The 12,428-nt window shown below is 41.0% G+C and overlaps 1 protein-coding gene across 2 annotated transcripts; it reads right to left on the bottom strand.

Moving 5' to 3' along the window:
• Nucleotides 1-700: 700 nt before the first annotated feature.
• LOC106637507 (xibalbin-1) lies at nucleotides 701-6,646 on the bottom strand. 2 transcript variants are annotated; one of them, XM_014350308.2, is made up of 3 exons: nucleotides 6,292-6,646; nucleotides 2,043-2,103; nucleotides 701-1,467 (listed from the first exon to the last, which is right to left on the bottom strand). In XM_014350308.2, the coding sequence occupies exons 1-3, from the start codon at nucleotides 6,428-6,430 to the stop codon at nucleotides 1,299-1,301; spliced, it is 369 nt and encodes a 122-aa protein (XP_014205794.1). In that variant the 5' UTR covers nucleotides 6,431-6,646; the 3' UTR covers nucleotides 701-1,298. The 2 variants fall into 2 exon arrangements, with proteins under 2 accessions (XP_014205794.1, XP_014205801.1); XM_014350315.2 differs by having other exon boundaries at nucleotides 701-1,440.
• Nucleotides 6,647-12,428: the final 5,782 nt, after the last annotated feature.

The following is a 12,428-nucleotide window of genomic DNA, read 5'->3' as shown; positions in this document are numbered from 1 at the left end:
GCAAGTGACGGAGGTTCACGGAGTGGCTAAGAGACAAGTGTCAGCAAGCCTTTATGTGCGCTGGCTAGAAAATAAAGCGGAAGATAAGGAGGAGAAGGAGAAGATGTAACACGAGAGTGTACGCGTCGGGAGCGCATCTGTCTTTTGTTCTACGGGCGAGAGTTTGTGTCTTGTGGGCGTAAGCAAACTCGCTCATGCATGTGAGGGATTCCACGAAAAAAATTATGTACATTTTCAAGAATCACAATGGATTTTATTTTTCGTGAGGTGTACTACTTCTTCTTTTTTTTTCGGTTCCAAGGTGGTAAAAAAGTTCATCTGATCTAATTTAAGAAGAAAATGTTCTCGAGTAATTGATTAAGTTGAAAAATTGAGAAAACCTTGAAAGATCCTTCGACAACCTGTAAATTAATGAAAGAAAGAAAAAAAGTAGTTGCAGCCTCATTGAAAAATTTAATCTACTTCTAGACTCGAAAAAACGTCTCCGTCTTCGGAATCCGTCATATAGGTAATATATAGAGATTGTACGCGAGTCAAGTTCTCTACCAACGTGTGGATAAATGTACCTTGCCAGCTACGTTGTTTCCGCTTCTGCTTTTCTTATGCAAGTTCGTGCGCTTGAAATATTATCCTTTTACGAAAATTGGTAAGTATGGAAATTTAATTTCGCGAAAATTATACGTAGACTGTCGCGGTACAATGGATTTTTTTCGTACTTATTGGAAATACTTAGGAAACACGTATGATGTAAGAACGATTTTTCAGTAGGCGAAGTGTGCAAAAACTGTACGTCACACCCGATAATTATGAACCTATGGTTTAGTAAATAGCATTAATTAGGATTTCAACGTATAGATGCGTACATATACATCCACACCGTCCATCACGTTATTATCCATGTAGCAGCGTAAAAATGAAGTTGATGTATCGAACATGACGCAGCAATCAATTTATGCGAGTGAAAATTAATCTTTGGAACCCTCCTCTCCGCGGATCTACGTACACATATGATTTACTCACCCGTACAAATTAGTTCTCTATTACATGGTAGTCGTTTTATTCGTACATGTATCAAACAACTCGAGAAAAAAGAGAAGCGTGTTTTTAAATAAATAAATGAATGAACAAAAATGAGTAAGGAAAATGAAGTTTGAAATACCAAGTGGCCGATGAAGTGATAATTTCGAAGAAAAGAGAGGCGCGCTATGTCATAATATATTGTTGTTAGTCGTCTTGCTGATGATGTTGTTGCTGTCGTGTAGCTGCTCTCCCATTGGATGCGTTGGAGTGCGGAGGTCTTACTTCTTGCCCCATTTCTGGAAAAGCCCGACTCGTTGGCAGCGGCAATTGGAGCCCCACAGGTTGCAGCGGCAGCTCGAGTTGAAGCAGCAATCGTGTGGCCGGTGGTCGCAGATGCCGCCACGCCGCACGCACGCGCGTCTAAACACAGAGGACCACGAGGCACGTCTATTCGAGATTAGGGAAATCGAGAGAGGATCTTTTGCCGAGTGAAATCGAAACACCAAAACATCCAGGTTTTTTTTTTCTTTTTTTGATTCTTTTTCCTTTTTTTTTTTTTTTTTTTTTTTTTTTAATGCCTACGTGGAGGGTTGTTTGGGAGGACACAAGAGCGAGGAGGGATGAAATTTCGAGAGAAAGTTGAAAATTAACGAATCCAAGAATGATATCCAACTATTTTTTTCTTTTTTCCAATAATTTTTCACCTACTTTTATCTGCATCAATTTCCAACATTTTCTCGAACAATACTTTGTTCCTCGAATGTAGTTCCACACAAGCAGGTAAGCCAATCCAACGAAATCAGAGAAATATTCGTAGCAAAAACTTCATCACCAATTTAAAAAAACTCACTTTGTCAACATTGCCAAGAACATTTCTCTGATTTTTCATATACGCACACACTTACACTCGTGTTGGGGGGGAGGGGGAAAAATTATCAGCAGTGAATTTTTCGTCATGCAGGAGAGTACATGTATACAGGGTTTTTTCGACACTGCGTGTTCGAATCAGAATCATTGCTTACTTGTCGGGTTGGCGGAACAGATTGTCTATCACGTTGTCGGGGTACTCTGCCTCCTCCTCGGCTGCAATCAAATTGAATACAAAAATTATTACAAGCCCTTAATTTTGGATGATTAAACGAAAATTTAAAAAACCATGGTAAAACTGGATTTAAATAAAAAAAAGGTCCTAGCCCCGTAATTAAATTATCTCAGCCTCACTTAACTACAATTAATACCCCCTGAATCTAGCGAAGAAGAAGAAAAAGATAAGAAAGACACGTGCGAGTCCTCCGGCTTCGTTGCGATAACAATAAATTCATAAGGAAGAAAATCTCTCTTGCAGGATAATCTCGTGGACAATGAAAGGTACAATGCGGTCGCACGTGGGGTTAATTTTTCGCAATCCAAGCTCGGCACGTACCGAGTCCTTTTTTTCATTGTTCGTACCGACTTGTGCTCGCCGGTTTTTTGACATTGTGTTTTTAAGATAAAGAGTCGTCGCTGCAAATCATGTAGGGTTATAAATTTCACGCACAGATACATCAACGGCTACTGATGTCTTTACGAAGAAGAAAATGTTGTTGAAGTGTTTGGTGACTCTTAATTATATTCGATTAAATTTCAATTATTTCGTTGTATTAGGTCAAACAGTATTAATTTGGAAAAAAAAATATATATATATATATAAAATAAAATGTTCGGATAACGTATAAAAGTTTTACGGAAATTCAAAAAAAAAGAGCCCACGTATATGCCGCGGAAAATCTATTCTGATTAAAACCGTAACTTTTTTCCTCTCAACTCTCTCTGTGTGGCGAAAAGCCAAAAGTTAGCCCCTTAATGCGAAAAAATTTCATTTACTGCCACTATCTTCTTTCACGAAGATTACTTAGAGCTTACCGATCCATACACTGGCTTTGAAGACAAAGTTTTCCTTTCCAAGCAGGTACGCGAGAAGCGTTTAATTGCTCGACAAATTAAATTGAGCTTTTGGTAGCAAGAGAAAAAAAAAATTGGTCCAAAAAGTATTTCCCCGACGAATATAACCAAACGTATTATTTCGTGATTGATTCCAAGAAGAACCGTCGCACTGATGAAGCAAAAGGAAAAATTCATAGAAATCACCCTTATTGGCTCTCGAGCGAAGAAAATCCTTATCAAAGGGAGAAGAAGAAAGCGGCAAACGAATCGATCAACCAGCGCCAAACACACACACACACAGTCCCGCGAGAGTCAAGTCAGCGGATGAAAAAGACCGTCTAGCCCGCCGATCTCCCGTTAGACGAAGAAAATCGTATCATCCCTGCAGATTCAGGCGCACAAGATGGGGGAGGGGGAGACGTAAACTAGGATCAGCAGAGCTGAAAGGGAAAAACGTCAGAGTTACTTTTTCCTTTGACGTTTTCATCCCTTTAGGGAATACGCTGAGATTTCTCTATTGTGCCAAAGGATTATCCTTTGTCGATGAAATCACTGAACTGGAAATGAAAATCAGAAGCCGGTCGGATCATACGTCGGGTACGGATGGATCTGCATCATTGAAATTGGGAGTATTTATATCCGAGGAAATTTTCTTTTTCTCCTCCTTTTGTCCCTATTTTACTGGTGTACACTAGTATCCGATAGGGCTATCGATCATTTTTGCAACTTTCGAAATTAACCATTAGTCTAACTAGATAAGCAACAATGTTTTTCCGGTGTTCTTAACTCGGGGTATACTATCAATTTGAAAAAAAAAAAAAAAAACTCGTACCACCCGTGCGTTTTAATCAACATCTCAGTCATTGCGAAATCCATTCTACTATCATAACGGCTATCGAAGGGAGGGAGCCAACGACGCGCTCGTCGATAACTCAACGACCACTGCGGAAAAAGCCGACTGGAAAAGTACCCGAGATAAGAGGAAGCGCGTCACACACGCGAGCTCGCGTTGCACTTTTACGTGTCGCAGTGGTGTGTTTGCGAAGAAATTGCTCGATTGTCCGTTTATTTTTGCAATTTGATGAAGCGCGTCTTTTGTTCATGGTTTACCGTCGCGCGTTCAAGAAAAAAATTATCACAAGCTTTTTAATTTTTCAACGTCCGTCGGTCGACTTGCCACGTGATCGCTTAAGCTAATTAACAGAGTTAACAAACAAATCACCGTAACGCGACACACATCAGTTTATACCCGCGTTGCGGCATCGGAAACTATTATGCTAATTGAACAACAAGCGGTACAATTCTACGATATGGCACGCAACTAAAAGACAAATAGCAAATTTCACTGTCTCGAGCGTATTTATTGGCTTTTAAAACTAAGATGGTGAGAAAGCGACGTTCCCCGCGAAAGGCGTCACTACAATATGTCCTTTTACTGTGGACTATCGCGGCTAATCCCATTAGAGCAGGGGGATTTGCAAGGTTTTTTTTTATTTCACCACACCTAGGCAATTCCGTTGTTTCGGTGCGTGTCAGGCACTTTGGACCGATTAAGGCCCAAGACCTCTGGTGCAAATTTTCCTTTTATTGCTTCTCCATTGAGCGGGTTTTCAATGAATGGCAACCTTACGCAAACTTTGCCCAAGGAAAGGTGGAACGGAAAAAAAACAACAACAATGAGATCCCGAGGAAAATCGTCCTGACACGTATCAAGGCTTTGCGCGTATTTGCATAATTCATAAAACTTCAAAGAAACTCCATCAAGTTTTTTTAGATGGGAAAAAGTCTGCTCCCTCGAGGACTCTTATGTAAAAGGTGCGTTGGGACAGGAGCGATTACATTTTTTCCATCAACATGCACGCGAAAAGTGAAAACCGTTTTGTTCCGAGCTTCATCTAATCAACGCGAACGAATAAATCATCGACCAAGAAAAATTTTCGTTCGCTCCTCGTTACTCTTGGCAAAATTGAGTGAAGTCGTATGTATCAAATGATTACAAAATTAATAATTACAAGCCTTTTATTCGTTCCTTACGACACGTCATTGATCTTTGATCAATCAAATATTGATTGGCGATTTCGTCAAGCAAATACATCTTCCGGGTTGGAATAACCTGACTTCGTTTGAAGAAAGTTTTCTCGCCAAGGTGATTATATGCTGGCACATAACATATAAGGTGCGAAAAGTGGCTGCGAGTATCTAATAAAAATTTATGATGCCGCAAACGAGCTAGCCATGAATCTGAAGTAAAATTGCCGGAGCAGTACTTGATTATATGTGTACTATAAATGTGGGAAAGTGAACGAATAATGTTTGGCTGCGATGTGGTGGAGCTCATTTATAAGATTAATATACGTATAACTTTATATTTTCAAGAACACTTGAGATTTTATGTTTTCGATTTTTTTCAAGTATTATAGGAAAAGTTGTATTAAATAAACAAACAAAAATAACTGAAAAAATATTTTTTTTAAATACAACAAAATAAACATAAATGTGCACATAAAACCACGACGTCTTATCAAAATTGACTGATGCTACTCATTAAACAAAAGTAAAAACAAAGCTTTTATGTCTGACAAAAATTGACTAGTTCTACTTATAAAACAAAAATAAAGAGAACTGCAGTTATTACAAGAATGCACTGAAAAAAGAGAAAATGACAGTGTGGTAATTAATTGACAATACTTGCAGGGTAACAACAAAAAGAAACTAAAAGATACATTCAAAGACAGGTAAAATTACAATGTCTTACTGAAATTGACTTACTCTACATATGAACCAAAATTATGAAGTGAATTCGAAGATATAGCTGGGATAGTGCTTGACTAAAATTGATTGTATCTTTTTTTAAAAAAGGAACGAAAGACAAGTGAATCAAAATTGACTGTCACTACTTGTGACGTGAAAATAAATGATATGCCTTGATGGCTGACTATAACTGACTCTTTCTACTTAAAAAGTAATGTATGAGTAAAAACGAGTAAAAGATACATTTAAATGAAAATAAAACAATGATGTCTTACCAAAATGGACCTGTACTACTTTTGAATTGATATTAAAAAGGAATTAAGAGGAGAATACATTCAAAAATGAGGTAAATTAGAGCGCCTGACTAAAGTTGGCTGTTTCTACTTACGGTACGAAACAAAACATAGTAAAAAAGACAGGGGAATCTGGGGGGTCTGACTAAAGTCAATTTTTACTACTTATATAAAAAAAAAACTACAACGTCTTACCAAAACCAACCGACACTACTTTTACGCGATTTTTACGGCTGTTCGGTATAGAAAAAAAGAGAGAGATAAAAAGCACAGTAAGAACAAATAGAGGAAAAATAAAAAGAACCTATCGCCTGTTGGAGCAGAGCCGCTTCCTCGAGCTTGTCCTCGAGGTAGGGATCAACGACGTTGACGGCCTCGGCGATGCAGAGCACACCCAGGCACAGGAGCCCGACCAAACTGAACTTCCTCATCATCGACATCATCGCGATAACTCTCCTTGGTTAAGATGTATTATCTGCAACGGCAGCAAAATTCACCGCTCGAGCGTAGAGTTACAATGAAACCAAAACGAAAAAAAACCCACGCACTGTTTCTCTTTCACCCTTCGTCGGTGGAGACGCGTGTTCGAGTCCAGCAGTTGGAGCGCGGATGTTCGAGTGAAGCGGCACCGAGTCGACCGGAGCTTATATAGACGCGTGGGAGGCGTGGCTCGCAGTCTCGCGGCGACGCTGTATGGGGGGGGGGGCACCCACCGGTGTGTATACCCACTCTTCTGTAGGTATTATACGAGGGAAAGGGAGAAAGTGCGCACACGGGGGTGATGCTGCGTATACGCGTCGGGTGGCCCGTGCAGCGGGCAAAGGGTGGCGGCTCTCCTGGAGCTAATTGACGGCTGCTCCGTCGTTGTCGCCGGCTGCTGATTAATTTCTATGTTGTTCCCGCGTCTTTTCTTTCTTTTCTACCCTCTCCGTTCCTTCTCCCGACTCGAGACGATACGATGAGAGATGCGTCGCGTGCGTGCGGTCTTACATTCTCTCTCTCTCTCTCTCTCTCTCGCTGTTCCGTGATAAAGTTGCGGGATGTGACTTGGGTTTTCGAGCGCCGCTCCTGACGTTTGCGGAGCCACAGGCTGATTGGTGCTTGTTATCAACTTTCTTTTCTTGATTGAATAAGTCATAGGTCCTATTAGTCTTGGCTTACTATACACGTTCGTCGAAGTGAAACGTATACGCTGATTTTCCATCTGCGCGTCCACCTTATTGTTTTTTTTTTTTTTTTCCCCATCAGAGAGAGAGAGAGAGAGAGAGAGAGACGAAGGTCGCGCAGATGTCGAGCACGAAGGACGAGAACGCGCGCGAAAATCCTTGGACGACTTTTCCCTCCTCGCAGGTACTTGCTCGGGAATGTAGCGATAAATTTGCCGGGAGGAAGAGGAAGAAAGTGCACCCGTATCTGGATGTAAGAGAGAGGAAGGGTGGAAATTTTAGGGGGAAGGTGGAAAGTTTGCTGGCCACGGGAAAACGCTGCGAACGAGCTTTCGCGTAGTGAATTTTGATGGGTTTGAGAGTGTAATGAGCAAATCGAGCTTGCGGTGTAACGAACCGCGTCCTCTGCCGCGTAATTTGCATTTACTCCATGAGCGTCAAAGTGGTGGAAGGATCTCGTTATGCTGTGTTATCTCGCGAAACTTTGTTCTCGTTTGGGTACAGAGACGCGGAAAAGGGGGTGGTTGAAGCGCGAATAAACGAACGACCGAGCCGAGGAAAAGGGGGAAATTAAAAATATAATCTGATGGATGTAGCTCTCGGTCGAGCCAACGAGAAGAAAAGCGGAATTTTTAATCATCCGTACTAGAGCGCGAGTAAAGGGAAATACTGTTTTTGCACCTCTTTTCTTTAATCACCCGATTCCATGCATTACAGCGAATAAATTTGCTACTCTGTCGAGTCGACTTATTGATTAATAAAGATTTTTGTTCAAATGAAATTAAAAGCGAATGTCCATTTGATATTTCTCCCTCGGCATATTCAATTTCCTGGGTTTCCCAAATACCTAGTTACATCTGTTGGCGAGGCAGCTGGTCATGCCTTACCAGCTGTATTTTACTCCGCAGTTTCCTGTTGCTGCTCACCTTTCATTTGCAAAAGTCACTTTGGAAACGAATTACTGCGGTTCTTCGATTCATGCGTTTATATTATATCTCACGTGCCACATCACAAGGGGACGAGAAAAAATTTTTTCATCCCACTCGTGAGAAAGTTATAATTACAAAAGCCAGCCAATCGAAAACGAGCACACCTATAATCGCCAAACCCTCGAAGAAGACCGTAAGGAAGAAAAAGTCATTTTCTGATTCATTTCATCCCCGTGAACGGTAGAAAAACTTGGCTGCTCTTTGTCCACCAAGGTAGAGCATTCTTCGTGGAAAAACTCACAACATATCTCTATACTCTCGACGCAGGGGACAATGGGTAGAGAGAGAGAGAGAGAGAGAAAAAAAAACAAGGTTGTCTCCCCCCTTTTTCCGCAAGAAATATGACGTATGGACGTGACAAGAGCGTCGAAGGCGCTGCGTATTGCCATTATATCGAAAGAATCGTTCTCTAATGAAAAAGAAATTGGGCGCGACGTGGTGTATCATACGCGACCGCCTCATATTTTCGCCACTCGGGGATTTATTTATTTATTCCCGAGGGAGTTGGAGTTTCTCATCGTATAGTCAGTCGTTTGCTCGAGGGGTGACACTTCTTTTAGGGGACATAGGGCGGATTGATTACTAGCTTTTGGAAACTTTTTACTCGGAATAAGCTGATTGGCGATACGAGAGAGAGGAACAAGAGTGCCTGATTTGGGGTATCGGTTATAACTTTCGATGAGTGGGTGCTCGGATGCCAGCCACCGTACCTCAAATGGCATATTTGAACGAAAAAAAAAAAAAATTTCAATTTCGTCGATCCAAAAGAGTACTTTTTTCCTTTGGTAAAGTGTAAAAAGGAAAAAATCGTACGTCTGACATTATTGGAGATTTAAATTTAAACTTTTCCTCTGAATCACGCCAAAAAGGAATCGCACAGCTTTTGTATCGTATACGTATCACGGAAAAAGATCTAAAAATACATGTATTCCTATTCAGTAGCTTGGCGTGCTAGAATTTATGAATAGATGCGCTCGATCTAGCAAAATTGCACATCATCACAGAGGAGGTGAAAATCAGTCGTATCCAAAGGCTCCGCAAACAGATTTTTGAATGAATAAAAAAATAATAAGCGCGAAAATGTGTGACGAGAAACTTTTGGTAAAGTAGAACGTTAAATTAAAATTTATTCCACGTGGGTACTGTAACAGAGACACGGAAATTTACATGGCAGTGAAATTCAAAAGTAAAACTAATGGTGTCAGGTATCGTAAGTACTGTTTATTGTGTACAAACGTGTAATTTGTCGTATAAAAAAATCGTTATTTTTTTAATCCACAAATAATTCATTAGATTCAATACCACGCCTGCATTAATCAAACACAAGCCAGAATACTTGTAAGTAGTAAAAAAAAACACTTCTACTATTCCACAGTAGTTAAAGTCCGTAAATAGTCAGACGGACCATTTGAAGGGTTATATTGTACAAGCTAAAGTTGTGTAAAAAATTTCAAAGGCACCAACACCACAGAAATTGTTTGTAATCAACGAAATCAGCTCCCGTACAAATAAATTTGACCAAAAAACGCAGTAGTAAGGGTCCATAAATAGTCAGACGGACCATTTGAAGGGTTATATTGTACAAGCTAAAACTGTAAAAAATTTCAAAGGCACCAGTCACAAAAATTTTTCGTAGTCGACAAAATTAGCTCCAGTACAAAGAAATTTCATCAAAAAAAAAAATAATAATAGTAATAAATAAAAAAAAATAAAAAAATAATAATAATATGAAAAAAACCTCTTTCACGCTTACAAACATACTCGCGCTGTAACTTGACAAGCCCAATGGCAATCTCGAATAAAAAAAAGCACATCAAAGAGCCTCGGAGGAGAGAAAAAAAAAAAACACCACCGAATCATCATCGTCAACCCTTACAATTTCACCCCGAGCTCAATCTAACCAACGCACACACCCCACCGCGCGAGCTGTAGAAAAATCAGCGCATAGGGACAGTAGTCGCCGTCGTTGCGCCAGAAAATCAGAAAGTAAGCGGGACGCCAGCGCGTACGCATTTTTTTTTCTCGCCTTCTTCAAGATGAATCAAGTAGGACTCCCTCTCGTGCTCTCGAGGGTAGAAAATTCCGCAATTGCACGAACGGAGTGGGGGAGAGAAAGAAAAAAAAAAAAAAAAAAGAAAAAGAAAAAAAAAGGCCTCGCTCATATATACGTGTATATTATGCACAAGCTGGATATAGGGCTTCTAGAGTGTTATTACTGAGCGGGGCTTTTGCCCTCCCTCCCTCTCTCGGGAGGGTAAAATTGAGCAACAAGTGCTGCGCTTGACGTCACGCCGAACTGCCTATACATTTTTTTTTTTTTAATTATAGTGCTCTACGTCCGGCTCCTTTGATAAGGGCACTGCTATGGGCACTTAGCACTTTGGAGAAGGAAGGGAAGAGGGATGGGAGGCCTCCCATTACTGGGAAGGGGGTAGGGGGAAGTTAGGCAATTTTGCTGCGAGGAGGTCGCCTAAGCCCTCCTCGAGGAGCATTGCGTGGTGAAAAAGCACATGTGAGACTCACAGAGGTACTTGCCCGAAAAAGTCGCACTGGCCGGGAATCGAACCACGGTCTCCCGCGTGCCAATTCACGACCTAGCCGACCGAGCCACCGCGCGCTCTAACTGCCTATACATACATGGGCGTACGGCGGTATGCATGTGGGAGGAGGTTGGAAGACAACAAAAGAGAAAGAAAATACATGTATGTACTGTATGTACGAGTGGTAGAATTAATTCATCTGTCGCAGTTTGCCGGCTGTCTTTGGAGATTGATTGATTAATGATTTTTAGGTCGAGTGGTTCACCGTGTGTATTTTGGTTCGAGGGTTGGAGGGGTGATATCAAAGAGCAAGACGACGAGTAGGCGCGCACGTGGCTATAAATATACTCGTCGCCGAGGATCAGCACGACTTTAGCCGGGGATATTTTGTAGTGGTGTTTATTCCAACTGGAGTATCATATAGCGCGTGTGTGCATGTGTATACAACGCTGTATAGGGTGTCCGTCATCATCTAAATTGAATTTTTTCTCAGCTCCCATGTGTACGGTGCTGAAACCGATATCCCGCAAATTCGACAGTCAACTTGAACCCGTTAAAGCGAGCAAAGCAAAATGAAATTATTGAATAAACGTGTATTTCATGCGTGAAATTTCGGTTAATAATAAATTGCATAAAATCAATGGAAGCCCGCAGGTGCAGGTAGAGTTACGTAAGGCTCTTTACCAAATTGCTAATGAATGTATGAAAAATATGATCATTGCAATGTCTTTTTTAGTAAGCAGTTGGAGCGTAAAGTTGCGTTGTTTTTTTTGAGCGCGCGTTCATCTGGCCTTTCGCAATGAAGAAAGGAATGGCGTCCATTTCTGCTGCTGAAAGCGCTTCTGCCGGCGGCAATTAAATTTTCGGGCGCATTGTACTGTCCCGCGCGTCGTTGCCATGTGGCTGAGGAGGGATGGTGGGAGGAACGTTTCCACAATACTGTCCGAAACACGCTTTTCAGTAACCAAACTTGCTTACGGAGGACACGGGCGTTTTTTCGTTCACTTCGTTTTGGTACGCGAAAAAGAAAATTCTGTTGATTCAAGCAACAATGAGCAGCGAAATTCGTAATCGAATAACAGTAGTGGGACTAAACCGATTTCATTTTTTTATCAATTTTTAGTGTGGATCAAATTTTTTTTTTTTTTTTCTTCTTAGACTTTGGTAAAAATGAATCATTCTCAATAACCAATAATATTTTGAACAACAATAAATAACTCAATGAAACAATTTTCGGTAACTCAAAGAACAAATCTGATAACTTGGTGTAATTGTAACGGTGCACAAGCAACTATCCAACTATTTTTTCGTTCACGTAAATTATCCCTCCATGAAAAAACACACACATACCTGTGACAACTCGACATAACGACGTTATCATTTCACCGAAACGTCAGATACTGCCAGCATTTAGTTGCGTAAACCAAAAACCAAGTGATTTATCTAAAAAGATGAGTACGCAAGATATAGGGTCAGGTACAAGGCCTAGCGCGTGTAGGTCTCGAGTCAACTTTCCCCGAGGGAGGGGAGGGCTAACCCATCGTCTCATCGAGCTTATACATGCACGAGTCAAAGTTAAATATCTGGTGTCTGGCGCTAATTGGCGCTTACGGCAAATCTCACTGGGACCGTACGTCTTGGCCGCGTACTGCTTGGCTAATAAGCCAGCCGATACTCGAAGATCATCAACCCTTGGATGGGCGTGGGTGGAAGGAAATTGCCGTTTCCCTATGACGACGATTTATG

The sequence above is a fragment of the Copidosoma floridanum genome, unplaced genomic scaffold, assembly GCF_036245765.1.
Source record: "Copidosoma floridanum isolate Cflo_tuat_1 unplaced genomic scaffold, Cflo_Japanese_pri ptg000007l, whole genome shotgun sequence".
Classification (NCBI taxonomy): domain Eukaryota; kingdom Metazoa; phylum Arthropoda; class Insecta; order Hymenoptera; family Encyrtidae; genus Copidosoma; species Copidosoma floridanum.
The sequence above is the reverse complement of the archived record's forward strand: the minus strand, read 5'-3'. Positions and strand labels throughout refer to the sequence as shown.